This window comes from Carya illinoinensis, chromosome 5 (assembly GCF_018687715.1).
Source record: "Carya illinoinensis cultivar Pawnee chromosome 5, C.illinoinensisPawnee_v1, whole genome shotgun sequence".
Taxonomy (NCBI): Eukaryota; Viridiplantae; Streptophyta; class Magnoliopsida; order Fagales; family Juglandaceae; genus Carya; species Carya illinoinensis.
In genome coordinates, this window is record NC_056756.1 from 14,555,145 (window position 1) to 14,570,466 (window position 15,322).

The following is a 15,322-nucleotide window of genomic DNA, read 5'->3' on the forward strand; positions in this document are numbered from 1 at the left end:
AAAAAAATTGAATTATATATTTTTTGACGACATAATTATAATCTAATTAATTGGACGACAAAATTACAGTTAAAAAGAAGGTTGACAACTTAAAACAGTAAAAATAAGTACGTACTTAGATCTGCCAATCACTGCCTTTTATTTTTCTCTATCCTTATAATTTTTTTTTAAAAAAAAAAGAGGAAGAGAAAAGCATAAGCGGAGTACCAATTTAATTGGAATTCAGGCTCGAAATATCCTTCCCAATAACGAATTGCAGCCTAGCTAGGTTTCTTTTCTTCGACTTTAGTAAACCCGACATTACTGGGGTTTCATCGGAACCAACCCTAAATGCCTAAATATAAATATATAAAAACCAACTTCAGTTCGATATCGTACGGGGTTCATGTTAGTTTGCATGTTCTCTTGGGAAATCAAAGTCCAAATTTACAATAAAAAGTCCTTAAATTGCATGGAGGCGGCAGGCGAAGAAAGATTAATGGACTTGGCTCGTATTCGAACGAAAGATCTTGTTCCGACGGGTTTTAGGTTCCGTCCGACGGACGAAGAGCTAGTCTGCTGCTATCTGAAGAACAAGATAGAAGGGAATTCATTACCCTGCGATATTATTGTAGAGTGTGAGCTGTACGGTGTGAAAGAGCCATGGGAGATATGGGCGACTTTTGGAGGAGATCATCCGGATGATGATCAGGATCTTAATCGATTCCTTTACTTATTCACAAGGTTGAAGAACATGGCCAACCGGGGCTCGAGAATTCAGAGAAGAGTCGGATCTGGTTCCTGGAAAGGCGAACGCAAGGCCGATAGAGTTCGTGCTCACCAATCTGGTAAATGTGTTGGTTTGAAGAAGAGGTTCCATTATGAAAATCAAAGGTCGATGCATCATCGTCGATGGCTCTTGGATGAGTACAGTCTCGTCCCCGTCAAAGAAGTAAGTTCAAGTTATATGTATGCATGTATAAGTATATATGCGTCTACCTTGTTAGACCCTCCTTACAAATTAAGCCGTCACAATTACCATCATCTCTATTTCCCCCCTCGTTACTTCCTTGTTATCTGCGTCGTATTGACTTTGCATTCATCTTTCTTCTCTTTCTCTTCTTCCGTGTCTTCATATTGAAACTCAAGCATATCCGCCCATATCAATTGGTAATAGGACTAATATTGCCAAGATGGATGGACGAGCGGAAAGAGAAGGAGTAATGTTAGATATAATTAATTTAAAGTGCACAAGTCTTGTGCAGTCCATCTAAAAAAATTGAGACTTATTATAAATTGAAAAAAGTAAGATCCACCATAAAAAATACATTTTTAAAGTGAATTCTATTTTTTTTTAACATAATCCAACACCAATGCTTTTAAGTAGGAGAGGAAATGAGTCTCTTAAAAAACATAGGATTATAAAGGGGATAAAATTATCGATGCAAATTTAGGTATTATATATGATTGAAAGTATATAATATCCTTCTTCATGATTTATTATAGAAGTGCTATTCACCTAGGGGCGGCTCAATACAAATTGAGGTCAAATGCGAAATTTAAATTAGTTATTCGTAATTATAATACAATAAAATATAAATTATTATATAGAATATTTTTAAAATTTTCAATAAAATGAGATTTTATTTAAAATATTTAAATAATTTTTTTTTTGAATTTATATTGAATACTACAACTTAAATGAGACCTCAATACAATTTTAGCACCTCAATTTAGCAAGATTTTAAAACATTATTTAAAATATAAATAATTCATTGTATTAAATATTAAAGTTAGTATTATGAGACCTTGCACACATTGAAAAATAAAAAATTTATTTAAAATTTAATATAATGAAATAGTTTTTTTTTCAAAAAATAATTAAAAAAATACTTCATTTTTAATTTTAGGGGTCTTACATTGGGTGGGGGCCTTAGGCAATGGCCTAATTGGCCTTACCATTGAGCCGGCCGTGTATTTACTATTTTTTTATTTTTTGCCATCATTTTCTATTGTGACATTAAATTATTATAAACTATTTATCTTTTGGGTTTTATTTTATGTAATCTCTTTGTATTTTTAGGAGTTCTCTTTATTTTTTAAAGTAATATTTTTTTTGTTGTTGAAGCAATATTAATTCATGAATACATGACCTAGGAAAAACTCTCTGTCTCTAACTCTGTGTTGGATTATCTAAATAATGGTGCTTTCGGATAATGCAGCACGACTATGTACTTTGTCGACTCATTAACAATGGACCAGGAAGTAGAAAAAGATGGAGATCTTCTGATAGTATCAATGAAGGGGAAGAAGAGAGCGGTGATGAAGTAATTATCGACTCAAAGAGGAATTCGATCAATGACATGATTAGTACGTAACATACAGAGAATCTTATTCTAGCTAGGAATATTTATTTCTCTTATATTTATTTTATTTTATTAAGAAGAGGAGAGAACTAGTTGGCTAGCTAGCTCTTGGATGATAGTTTTCGTCTCCTCCCTCATTGTAACAAATATAATTATTTATAGTGAATTCCATATACAAGATGCCTATATATGGATTGACGTAAGTTTTAATGCCAAATCACGTAAAATCTGTATTACAGTTACTTTACTCTCTAACCTTTATTTATTTTTGTAAGCCATGGATATATATATATATATATATATATATATATCTATCACAACTACAAGCATCACAAAATGATTAATCTCTTTCATTATGTACAAAAGTTCGTGTGATCAATGAATGCTTCTGTTAAGGACGTGTTTCACACTACCAACTATATGGATGACCTGTAAAGAGCAAATAGGCGGCATTGATTGCCCTGGAAACACTCCGATGCCAAAGTCAAAATAATATGAGAGTAAGTGTATGTAGAAGATGAAGCAAAATCAAGTTTAACATTTGTTACCTCCTATAAGCTATTTATAGAGGCATCGAAGGAAAAGAGATAACCATTCTCCATGAGTAAAGATAACCATTCTCTATGAATGAAGATAACCATCCTCCATGAGTGTATCTCCAACTGTTTTCCTTATTAGTTGTAGTGATCATTTCCTTATATAGAGGTGGTATTATCTAGTTAACACCTTGCGCCTGGGCCACCGTAAGTAATTGGGCTTACGGGTGTGATGGGCTTATATACGTGTTGGGCTCATAGATACTAAAGATCCATTCCAGTTACCTCGCTAATTTTCTTTGCGGTACACGTGGAAAATTAATTTTTTCTACCCCACTATTCTCATACAGGTGATAATAATAAAAATAATAATTTTTTATTTTTATTTTTTAAGTTCACCCCGCTGGCTTCTTTGAGTTTTAATTGGATATACCCTGCTAGAGTCATGACACGTGTTCATAACCGTTCCCACTTTCATACTTTTTCATTTCCAAGAACACTAACCGTTGGTACGAGATTAACCTCTTAGCTTCTCGAGATCCTTTCAGAATCTCATCATTGTTCTTTTTGTTTGCTACCCTCATCATTATTCTTTTTGCTTAATGCCTTTTCTTGCTTCTTGGTTCATTGCCATTTGAAAAAGTCCTTAGAAAGTTCTTCTTTTAGACTTTTGCTCAATACTTTGATCTTGTTTTTGCGATTCTATGTATTTCTTCATCAAATGGCTCTCCACGGTGTTTCCCCAATTTGTTCTATACCATAAATCCCTCATAGGGTTCTTCTCCTCTGAAAGCTGAATCTTTCGAAGGTCAAAAAATCCCTTGAATAACCCCTTCATTCAAGGGATTTTCTTGGCACTCGACTGTTTCTACTAAGGAACTGACCAAATTGCGAACAAATTGTCGTGTTCTTGCGTCCGTGGAACTGGTGATTCCCCTTGCAGATGCTAGTGTTATTGACGAAGAGGGTTTTTTTGGGTGTGTGGCTCTCATTGTTAGTGCCATAACGAGCAGATTACAACTTCCATTTTGCCGCCTCGTGCGTGACGTTCTCCACTTCCTTCAGATTTCTCTTGCTCAACTCTCTCCCACGGTTGGCGTGTATTGTTGTGTTCTTGCGTGGTGTTTCGCATGACGTTGGAGACCTTGGGGGAAAGGTACCCTGACTTGACGGCTCGCGAGTTCTTTTCCTTTTATTCCATGAGCCGACTGCCAGGTAATATTTGTAGCTTTCGTGTTTGAACAAATCACCAACGGTTGGCAACCTTCGAACCCCACCATTCTAATGCTAAATCTCGAAAAAAAAAATGTTTTTCTTTCTTAGTGGAAGTTTGGAACGGGTTGGGAGTTTCCTACTTCTGAGAAAAGCATCATTGATTTCCTTGTTCAAGCCAACTACGAAAAAATTCTCGATGATAAACATATTTTAATTGACCTTACTGGCCATGAACTAAAGCGCATTGACGCAGTTCTTAATTGGGCCAAGGACCATGATAGCAAAACCAAAGACGACAAAACCAAAGATAGTGCCCTATGGATTGACAAGTTACTGTTTTCCATCCAACATTGATAGATTTCTCGTTATGGCTTATCGTTCTCATGTGAAGGGTCAGAAGCTAAAGGCGATGAAAGCTTCTTCTAAGTTCTAAGAAGAGGCCTGCTTCACCCCCTTCCTCTAAAACCCCTGCCAAACGCCATCACCAAGTGGATAGCGAGGGGCCTACCATCTGCCCAACTAAAGTTGTGAAAGAGGTGATTGTTGACACGAGCCTTGATGAAACTGTTGGTTCAGGCGTTGTGCCAAATTTTCAGAGGGAAGTATCTAACACACCCTCATTGCTGCTCGATTCTCCACGCCTAAAAGACGTTGACGAGCTAATGAGCCAAGCTCTCCTGATTTGGCTGCCACTTTGGATGATGAGCTGCCCGTTGGTGATGCCTTTGAATTACTGTCCCTTTTAGATTCTACACCTTCTGATGGCGAATGCAATTTTGGTAGGTGATGGCTGCAATCTGTCTGGGTTGATACCTATTTTGGTGAAGGCCTCCCAAAATAAAATATTAGCGGAGCTTCCGTTGTCAACTAAAATTCGTCTGGTTGTGTAATTGGTGATCAGCAGTGTTATTACCAACGCGTCGTCGTGGGGGTTATAACACACCCTCACAGTCTTCATCACCAAATGAGATAATGGGAGATACCTTGAGTCTGGGACATTTAGAAAGTCTTTCTGCCGAAAAGACTTCGTGGTACCTGGCCTACCCAGCATGAGCCTTTCTTCACGATGCTGTTACACCCTCTCCAGCAAATCCCCCTGCTATAGTTTGTATTTCCACCAAATGGTCTTGTCTTTGTCGAGGGGAGTCTTGTCTCTGTTCTCTGTCCTAACGCTGCCTTTTTGGGCTCCTGCTCCTCTTGGGTTCACGCCCACGTCCTTCCTCTCTTCTTGTTTATACACGGTTTGCTAGCATATGCTCAAACTCCCCGCTTCCTACCAATTGTGCCACTCTTCTCTTCATCGTGGAGCAGTCTTCTGTCCAATGAGTATCGGACTGATGATATTTGCAATAGCACTGACCCTTAGAGATCGGATGCGCGTCTTTCCTTTCAGCTCTTGGCTTTTCTTGTACGTTTAGCTTATTGTGGATGAGGCAAGAAAATGATCCCTTTGGGCAGGATATCTCTCACATCCCCCGCCGCCATGGTTTGAACTTGTCTTCTTATCCTTGTTTGAACTTTTGGGATCATGTCTTATTTCTTGCTTCCTTGGTTCCAATAGCGCCTGCAGCGTGTCTTTTGCATTAACATAGTCGTTAGGTCTATCCATGAATTTCCTCAGGATAGAGGGAGTTTTTCTGGCCAGCTCGATCATGAATGGGCTTCGAGGCCATATGCCTCCTAACAAGGCGACAAGCATGATCTTCCCATCTAGGTCGTCAGTGGTTAACCTCTCTTTGTTAAATCTAGATAAATTAGCCTTTAAGCTCTCCACCTCCTTCTGTTTAACGGTCAAAAGATAAGCTACTAGGCAGTGGCGGCGTCTATTTGCCATAAACTGAGTTAAAAATTGTTTGGCTAACTCCTCGAAGTTATTGATGGTCCCTAGGTGTAGGTTTCCAAACCAACCCCACGTAATTCCCTTCAAGTTCAGGGGGAAGGCTTGCCAGGCTAGCTCCCCTGGAAAATCATAAAGGGTCATATGTGCTTTAAAGTTTTCCAAGTGATCCATCGGATCCCTAGATCCATCATCCACGTCAATTTGAGGGACCTTGAATCTAGGCGGAAGCGGTATTGCCATAACCTCATCAATGTAAGGAAGATCCGTCCGGTTCAATAACTACTCTACGAATGAGGAGCCTCCTAACCTTTTCGCCATTTCTTTATACTTATCAATGAGACTTTTAAATTCTTCATGCAGCTTCTTCTATATTGTGGGCGTCTCTCTCGGCTTCTCTTTGTTCATGGTTAATCGGCAGCATGTTGTTGTATTAATACCTCGTTTTCTTTTTGCAACTATTCTACCAGAGCTGTTGCCTTCCTTAATTTGTCCTTTGCGTCTGCCAATCTTGCTTCCATCTCTTCCATGCTCATTTCTAGATCTTTGTTTGCCTGTGATCGCACGGTAGTTGGCATGTGAAAATCATGTTGGAGTTTGTATCAATCCCATAGACGACACCACTATTAAGGATGTGTTTCACACCACCTACCACACGGATGACTTGCAACGAACAAAGGGGAGGCACTGGTTGTTCTGGGAACACTCAGATACCAAAGTCAGAATAATATAAGAGTAAGTGTATATAGAAGATGAAATACAATCAAGTTTAGCATTTGTTATCTCCTGTAGATTATTTATAGAGGCATCGAAGGAAAAGAAAACTATCTTCCATGAGTGAAGATAACCATTATCCATGAGTATATCTATGAAGGTTTTTCTTATTAGTTGTAGTGATCCATTCCTTATATAGCGGCGGTGTTACCTAGTTACCGCCCTACGCGTGAGCCGCTATAGATAATTGGGCTTACGGGTGTGATAGGCTTATATATGTGTTGAGCCCATAGATACCAAAGATCCCTTCAGTACCATAAAAGCAAGTTGTAGAGGAACATGGACAGATCGATGATCAGTACTCCCCTTGTCATCCTCTTTTTTGATGGGTTTAGTTTCAACCTTTCAAGTATCAGATGACATTTCCGGTGTCCATGAACTCATGTCACATATATATACATTTGAGTCTTTGACATTAATAGCATTTTGAATGGAGTTGACAAACTGAGACAAGAATTCTGAATTGCATGCAGATATAAAAAATGAAAAACCACTAAAGCACAAAATCCATTAAGATCTAAGAATCTGTTTAGTTTACTTAATTTTTATATTTTTATGGTTTTATATCTATTAAAACCATATGGGGTTTTGTATTTTTTCACTGTTTCAGTCGTCCAGAGTCCCACAGCTTAAGCTGACCAATAACATATAACATATTATAATATATGCCCAAGACAAAATATATAACCGGTTACAAATATAACTTCCACTTTTGACATTTCGTGGCTATTTGACATTCTTTCCTCAACAAAAGCGATTGTTCGACTCCCATGACAAGGAGTCCAAAATCAATCAATAAAGAAATTTAAAAAAAAAAAAATGCCAAAAATGTTGGATGAATGAATTGCTCCAAACGCTTGGACAATTGAAAGACCTCGTTAATCTACAACTTCCACATGCCTGTTTTGGTGGTGGATAATATGGTCGAATCCATCAGTCTCCGGGCATATCTTACGTAGATTTGCTATCAAAACGATCCAAATCCCTGCCAATGATATCATAGCATTATTCAGGAGCTAAAACGTTAAACAAGTCACAGACAGTTCTTCTACTAATTGCATTCTCACTACTGTTACTGTGTAACAAGCTGCTTCAGACAGGGAATCAACAAAAATTACTATGCTTTAAAGGTATTTTTTCGCACAACCATAAAGAAGTCGTGCAAAAGATAATGACCTAGACCAATTTTCAGTTTTAATTCACCCAAAGCTGACTACAGTCACTAATTTCTTCTCTAGTTATGAATTTAATTTTTCAAACTCTCCTAGGGTATATGGCCGACTCTATAGCAGCAACATCAAGTCATTATCGACAGAATACTATATTCCCCTGAATATATATTTTTTTATATGTATATTCCCCCGAATATTTCCACATTTTCAGACAAATTTAGAGGAATTACCAGAGAAAAAATGTGTACACATTCACAAAGGTGACACCTCAAGATACTCAATCTATCATTTCTTAATGAATGGTTTCTGGCAAACAAGCAGCCGCTGGTCACTGCCATTCTGAAGGTCAATCACCCTTGCTTCCCATCGTATTTGTGTAGCAAGAGTTCGTGCCATCTCTATGGCTCCCACTTTATCAGAAAGAACAGCCCATCCCTGGAACCAATCACAATTTTGTATAACAGGTTATGAACTTCATCCATATAGCAAGCTGACATCCAAGCAATCATTGCATCAGAAATATCATGGACACAACTTATAGTGAGGGCACATCAAATGTAAGTGTACTTGCACGCTGTAAGAACAACGAAAGAAGAGAAACTAGCATTGGACACAAAGTGTACAAGTATCTTGGGTGGTTGCTTATAGAAAACCAGGACAGCAACAAGAAACAAGCAAGAAAGGACTAACTCAAACACCAGAGGTCCAGAACGGTGCCCAAGCATTATTCCAATTTAAATTAAAACTAACAAACCCATATTGCATAAGATTTTCCGGCAGAGAAAAAGTCAGCTCAGGGACAAGAAAGAAGCTAGGAAGGGGGCATAACTCATGTCTCCTTCATTATATAACTTGTGTTATGAGAATAGCACAAAAAAGGTCTTGCAGGCATTGTCGTAATTTGAGTTGCAAAATACTAAATACAGATCACAATTTTGCCAGTATAAGCAATAATGAATAGTGTAACAATACATATACCTCAGGGCGCAACATGCGGTCCATCTCCAAGAACAAGTCCATTGTGCTGCATCTCTCTGAACTGAGATGTGAAAGGAGCCCATTTGCATGAAGCATATCATATGTCCGCGGGTATGTGGGGAAAGGTTCACACCTGTGCACCAATAGATAGATCACAACCATAGAGCCATGAAGCTGCAAAGCAACTTACTTTTAAACAGTGCTGTTGGCAAATTTTGGAGGACAACATCAAATTACAACTTCTGGATCCAAGAAACGAATACAGGCTCTTTTTTTTTTTTTTTGATATCCTTGGGTGTCCGGGCCAGCTTACGCGCACCTCGACTAATCCCACGGAGCCCTGAAGTTAACGGCCAGGTAAACCTCCAGTGGCCCTAAGGGGACTCGAACTAGTGACCATTGGGGAGCAAACCCAAGGCCTGACCAATTGAGCTACCCCTCAGGGTTCAGGCTCTTTTCTAGAACCAAAGTTCGTGAAAATCATGTTCTGAATCATAAAATTGAAGTATATGTAAACTGTCTAAAACTTATAAGCCAAGTCTCCAAAAGTGAAATGAAATTGGGAAAGCAAGGTCAGAAACCCCATGTATATTAATTTCATGAAGAGACCTCAGAAATTACATACAAATAAGTTGACTTGGGAGTTGTTTTCTTTTTTTCTTGATTAGCTAATCTGAATCATAAGTTGTGACATATATGTCCCGCAAGCAAAGGGCTATATTATAAATCCAATCTAGCCATGTCTCATATTTTAGAAGGCTTAGATAGAATATCACTTGACATCTCAAAGATTTCGATTCGCCCCAAGTGCTAACTTAAAAAATGAGAGAGTGCAAATTCAAATAAATATTGACATAAAATATTCAATGTTAGCAAAAGAATTTTTAAAAGGAACCAAAATAACGATTTACCAGTCATGCAAAACACCAGCAAAGCCTTGATCAAGTATAAGAGGAAGTGTATTACGAGCTCTGATGGGAACAACATTCATCACCCATACTGATTTTTTCTCCTCCAAAAATGCAGCATTTAGGCCCCCATAATGAGAATTCATGTCCATCACATTGCGTATCATGTTAAATGGGGGTAATGGGTCCTCATCACCAGGCCTCTTTGGATGGTCAGAGAAAATTAAGGGTGTAAGCAAAGACCAGTAGTTTTTTAGAGCAGATCTCCAAATCTGCAAGTCTTCAAAGAAATCTTCAGGCAAAACTCCTGCAAAGATACAAGCCGATCAGTAAATTGGCACAACATCATCAAACAGGTGAGGAATTGAATAAAAAGGTACCAGCAGATCTAATGACGCATAAAAATTGAAGAAACAATTGGATGGACAGACAGCTGTAACACCAAAAAAGTAGTGATAAGAAGAAAATCAAATCGTGATAAAGTAATACTTTCCATGAACTTCAAGCTCAGCTGAGCTCAATTGGGAACCAGCAGATCTGTTCTGGATTGGAATCCAGCGTTTGCTTGAGGTACCACTTATACAAGATACAAGTGGTTGATAATATGATTGAATATCATGCCCTTCTTTGCAAAGTGGTATGGCACCCTGCTTGCTACAAAGAAGAACAAAAGAAAGCATTACTAGAGCAGTAAGTTAAAAAGAAAGCATGGCAGCTCCACAAATATAACTACTTCAATGGAGCAAGAAAATATCAAAGCTAAAACTGTTGCTCCTTGAGTATCGAAACCAACGCCCAAGTTTAAAAAAAAAAACAAATTATTAATGGAAAAATGTGCACTATTCGTTAGATCCTCACCGAGAGGCATAACAATCAGTATCCACAGTCTTCTGCCAGATGAAAGTTTCATCTTGCTGGGCCAGAAGACTCCAACAGATTTTCTGGGTCAACTCTTCCATTGGTGTTAACATGTTTCTCTTCTTTATACCCACTGAACTTCCTTGCAGCTTGCCTGAGGGTGAGGTCAACACAAAGTAACCTCCAGGCTTGAGTACGCGGTCAACTTCGATAAGTAGCATCCCATCTGTTTAATAAAATCATCATTACACATATCAAAGACATGTTAATCACAGCAGCAAACTATACTCATCCCGAAGTCTATAAATTCACAGTAATCTTGAGAGAGAGGTGAAGTAAAATTTAGAAACTTCAACATAGCATTCATGGGCTCAAACACCTCATTACTTTGAATGTTACTTCCAAATACATATTTTCTCCAACATTCAAACCCTCTGCATCCAGGGATAACCAAATGACTCAAAATGAAAAAAAGTACAACTCTTTATTGCATTTATGAAGCAAATATGGCTGTTCCTCATGCATGAAGTAAAAAAATCTTTATGAATGATCACTGCTATAAAATACTATAGCTGTGATACTGCTGGCAGCAGGATGAATATGGTGCCAACAGAGATGCCAACTTAAGTTACAGTGATGCTTCTGTTGGTTGCAAAGCTTGTAGAGTTATTGAAGCAAGGTAAAGGTGTCTGGTGGCTAGATGAAATACAAATAAAAAAATGAAAAAGGAACTAAGAAACTGCATTCAAATAATTTGTGATCTTAAAAAAATTAGCTAACAGAACTTGTGCCTCAGTATCAGATCAAAACTGTGACCTTATCCTCTACCCCTTGCTTAAGGGCAGAGAAGAAATTTTGAATCACAAAAAATATTCAACCAATTCAGATAAAAATAGAAAACAAAATAAATAAGATTTTATAATGTGCAAACCAAACTCACTCCAAAACTTGAGTCACCGAGCCAAAAAGGGGCTAGTTCAAACTCCATCCCATTATGCCAAACAAGTCTTCAAATAATTTCTTTTTTTTTTTTTTTTTTTTTTTTTTTTTATCCCTGAATACCCAACTGATTCTCTTCATTTTTTTTTTTTATGAATAAATAAATATATTGATCAAAGAATGGCAAAGCCAGTTACACTAGTCTAATGCCCTAACTTGGTAGGCACATTAGAGACAAGAAAATGTTTGATTCTCTAGAAAATACTCCTTAATTCATTCTTCCATGTTGTGTAAAACTTTTTTTTTTGAAAGGGTTCATCAAAATCATAATAAATCCATAATTCAGAACGAGTCTTCCAATTAATGAATTTTTTTATAATACTCAACTCATTAATTAAGTATTTATAATGTACTCTGTTTTTCTTTTCGAAGACAGCAGTTGATGTTTTCTGGGAATTGTAAAAACATAACAGAAAGGTTCATACCTTCTTATTACCTAGAAGAACTCATTTCAATCAAGCCATTGGGTTCATACTTGCTATATACATTTTGTTGAGTGGTTTACCTCTAACAGAAAATTTTGGATATATCCTGACCTCTTATATGTGGCACAGGACATACTGTAAGTCTGTTTATCATTGAAATCATGCCCATTAACTTCAATGGCATGCAAGTGCCCCCTAAATGTTACATGCCATTGAAGTTAATGGGCATTAACAAAAGGGCACTTGTTAATGGGCAGTAATAGAAATCATGCCCATTAACTTCAATGGCATGCCAATTATTAGTCTGGTTAAAAATAAAAAATAAACTTTGGAAACTTCACCCTTTCGCTTAGAAATGTATATTTTAATTTCGACATTATATAGTAACGAATGATGTTCAAAAACTATTTTCCAAAAGAGTTATCGAAGAAGAGAACAAAGTAAACTGGACTAGAACTAACTTGCAATTGATGGTGCAAAAGTACCCTATCACTCTAGGTAAGAACTATGTATATCTATTACCGCCGTTACCGCACTCAAACGATGGAGAAGCAGTGTTACATTAACAAAAGGAAAGAAGATATCAAGCAAGTAATAAAAATCAAACTGACATGAATCAAGCAGAAACAAGTTTGGCAACATCCAAAGGAAGCACATTATCTATAAGGGGAATGATAACATGGTGAATCTAACACTAAAGGTACCTTTTTTGTCCCAAACAATACCACACTGAGCGCAATGAACCATGTCAAATGACAAGGATGGATATGGAAGCTGTCTTGAAATGAAGCTACCAATTATTGCTGGAAGACCTCTCTCAAGGGCTAATTGGACCTGACTGCCAGTTGCCTCGTAAGCCGCAATACAAACAGCCATTAACTTCAGTGAGACCAAATGAGCTCCAAAGCTACCAAATCCACAACCAATATCTAGTACATTGTGCACCTGTAATTAACATAAATACTTGAAAATATGCATACCACTGACAGTTCTACTGTTCTTTATCAGAAAGCAGAGAAAGCAACCCACAAGGAAAAGAAACATATGACATGGTTGCTTTGAGATATAAAGTTAGTTATTAAACATTTTGAGGACAATATAGAATTGCATTAGAAAAATTCCAGATTTTTAAAATCCAACTGTGTGTAAAAAAAAAAAAAACTTACACCAGCTTGAAGAAATTCAGAGTCACTTCCTAACCCTATCATCTCTGCAATTTGGCGAGAATAGTCTTTAACGCCATCAAAGATCAATCCATCCTCAGAGTGAAAAGCAATTTGATTCTCTTCAAGTAACATCAACCTGTCATGACACATTCAAAAAGTATACACAATCAAATCATTAATTGCTCACAAGCTCAACAAAGAAATCATAGAAAACAATGTGCAAAAGTAGTGAGTAACAAAAGCTCTAGTGCTTTTTGTAGTAAGAGGTAATTTCACAAACTCAGCAGATAACTAACAAATACCTCTTGGTCATACTTCCGGATGACAGAAATTGGTCTTTGGTTATCTTCACATTTCCACTCCATATCACATCCCTGCCAGCAGGCCACCTCAGGGGGGTCTTATACTCTTTAGGTGGGCGAACCAAACACCGGTTTTGTTCTCTTTGCACTTCACAATGCCGATCAAGCTCCTCCCCATCTTTAAGCCCAGCTAACAAATTTGCTGAAACATTGTAACAAGGTACATAATTTTCTCTTTCTTTGCCACACAGGCCAAGCTCTCTTTGCCTACTAGCTCCAAGTGAAAGAGACTTCAGCTCCAAATAATCAACAGCTGCTTGCTCCTTTAGCCTTCTATAGTTTAAATAAATGTCCGGCGTAGCAGTTACAGAGTCAAAGGCATTCGAAGAAGACGAGCCTAATACTGCAATTATTGCGAGCAAGCTAACAAGGCACAAAAGTAACCAGCTGAGCGGTGGTCTGGGGCCTAAAATGACGGATACTTTATTAAACCACGAGCTTCTCATGTCCGGATCGTGCAACACACTTGGAAAATCGAGTCAAGAAAACCCACTAAATAACCAACTCGAAACTATATGTCGAAGAACAGCGAAAACCACCAATCATAACATAGAAGCTTCTATGCATTTTGCCATGAATCTGGACTATTTCCAAAGCATTGAAACAGAAACTCTTCACATGTCCGAACAGCTCTCTTTCCACTTGACTTCACCATGGAGTCACATAATTCTGAAAAGATTCAGCGCAAACTCGGAGATAACCACCATAAAAGATGTGGATACGAAATCCAGATCCGTAATTATGGATCAACTACCCAAATCTTTTTAAAAAATCTAAAAGAATTACAACTCCAAATAATTTGGAAATCCAGCAGGTGTATAAGCGAACTGATCACGACCGAGTAATGCCCAGTCCGGAAACAAATCTTCCTAATAGACTTGATCAACCTGCAAATAATTCAAATACTGGGTTACTAACGGGTCGGTTTGGTTGCTGATAAAAATAACTGAATCTCACGATAGATCGCATTTACTCGTGAGATTCCAAGTTTTCCTTTCCTTTTTCATGATTCTCACAAAAATGCATAAAAACAGAGGGAAACAAAAGCATCATATTTCCACTATTATTATCCAGAGAGCGAAACCCAGATCTCGAAAAGGGCAGGCATGAACACAGATCCGATCAAACCAACAACAAATCACTATCCACCCAGATAAAAACACAGTGGCCAATGGACATTGATCCAAAACCAGAGAGAGACAACTTGAAACAAAATGAGGAAACAGGGGTTTCGGGAGGCGTACCAGTTCTGGGTCGTTGAAGAGAATGGATGGAGACAGAGATTCAGAACAAACTGTAAGGGAAAATAAATAGCGAGAGAGAGAGACACGAAAGCAGCTACAGGGGTGAGTCCAAATCTACCGGATTCTGGTTTTTGGGGACGTGTTCGCGTTGGTCATTTTTATCATATATATATATATATATATATATATGCGACGGAAATTAAAATGAAAAATGAGATCCAGAGAGGGAATAAAATCAGAGCAAAATCAATAATTTCTTTCCCGGGTGCACACGAATTATGGACAGAAGATGATCAGTAGGAATATTAACACTGTTATATATAAGTTTTTTTTTTTTAATCACTGTTATATATAAGTTGCTCGAAGGACTTCCATTCCACTTTTAGGAAACCGACGGTGGAGATTTGGCCGTGTGAAAGTGGAACCTTTATTATACAGTGTTGAGTTGTTTTTGGTTTTTGGGAGACGTATATATTAAGAAAATTAATTATTTATTTATATAG

General features: G+C 37.6%; 2 protein-coding genes across 5 annotated transcripts; one reads left to right on the plus strand and one right to left on the minus strand.

Moving 5' to 3' along the window:
• Positions 1 to 253: 253 nt before the first annotated feature.
• Positions 254 to 2,427, plus strand: LOC122311439 (NAC domain-containing protein 30-like). Its single transcript, XM_043125991.1, has 2 exons — positions 254 to 931; positions 2,202 to 2,427. The coding sequence occupies exons 1-2, from the start codon at positions 386 to 388 to the stop codon at positions 2,355 to 2,357; spliced, it is 702 nt and encodes a 233-aa protein (XP_042981925.1). The 5' UTR covers positions 254 to 385; the 3' UTR covers positions 2,358 to 2,427.
• Positions 2,428 to 7,342: 4,915 nt separating this feature from the next.
• LOC122310520 (probable methyltransferase PMT5) lies at positions 7,343 to 15,125 on the minus strand. Of its 4 annotated transcripts, none has more exons than XM_043124461.1 (10): positions 14,820 to 15,123; positions 13,516 to 14,462; positions 13,214 to 13,349; positions 12,752 to 12,992; positions 10,624 to 10,849; positions 10,259 to 10,419; positions 9,769 to 10,072; positions 8,858 to 8,990; positions 8,113 to 8,314; positions 7,343 to 7,693 (listed from the first exon to the last, which is right to left on the minus strand). In XM_043124461.1, the coding sequence occupies exons 2-9, from the start codon at positions 14,019 to 14,021 to the stop codon at positions 8,165 to 8,167; spliced, it is 1,857 nt and encodes a 618-aa protein (XP_042980395.1). In that variant the 5' UTR covers positions 14,022 to 14,462; positions 14,820 to 15,123; the 3' UTR covers positions 7,343 to 7,693; positions 8,113 to 8,164. The 4 variants fall into 4 exon arrangements, with proteins under 4 accessions (XP_042980395.1, XP_042980394.1, XP_042980396.1 ...); XM_043124460.1 differs by having other exon boundaries at positions 7,343 to 7,692; positions 8,110 to 8,314; positions 14,820 to 15,122; XM_043124462.1 differs by lacking the exon at positions 7,343 to 7,693 and having other exon boundaries at positions 8,231 to 8,369; positions 14,820 to 15,125.
• Positions 15,126 to 15,322: the final 197 nt, after the last annotated feature.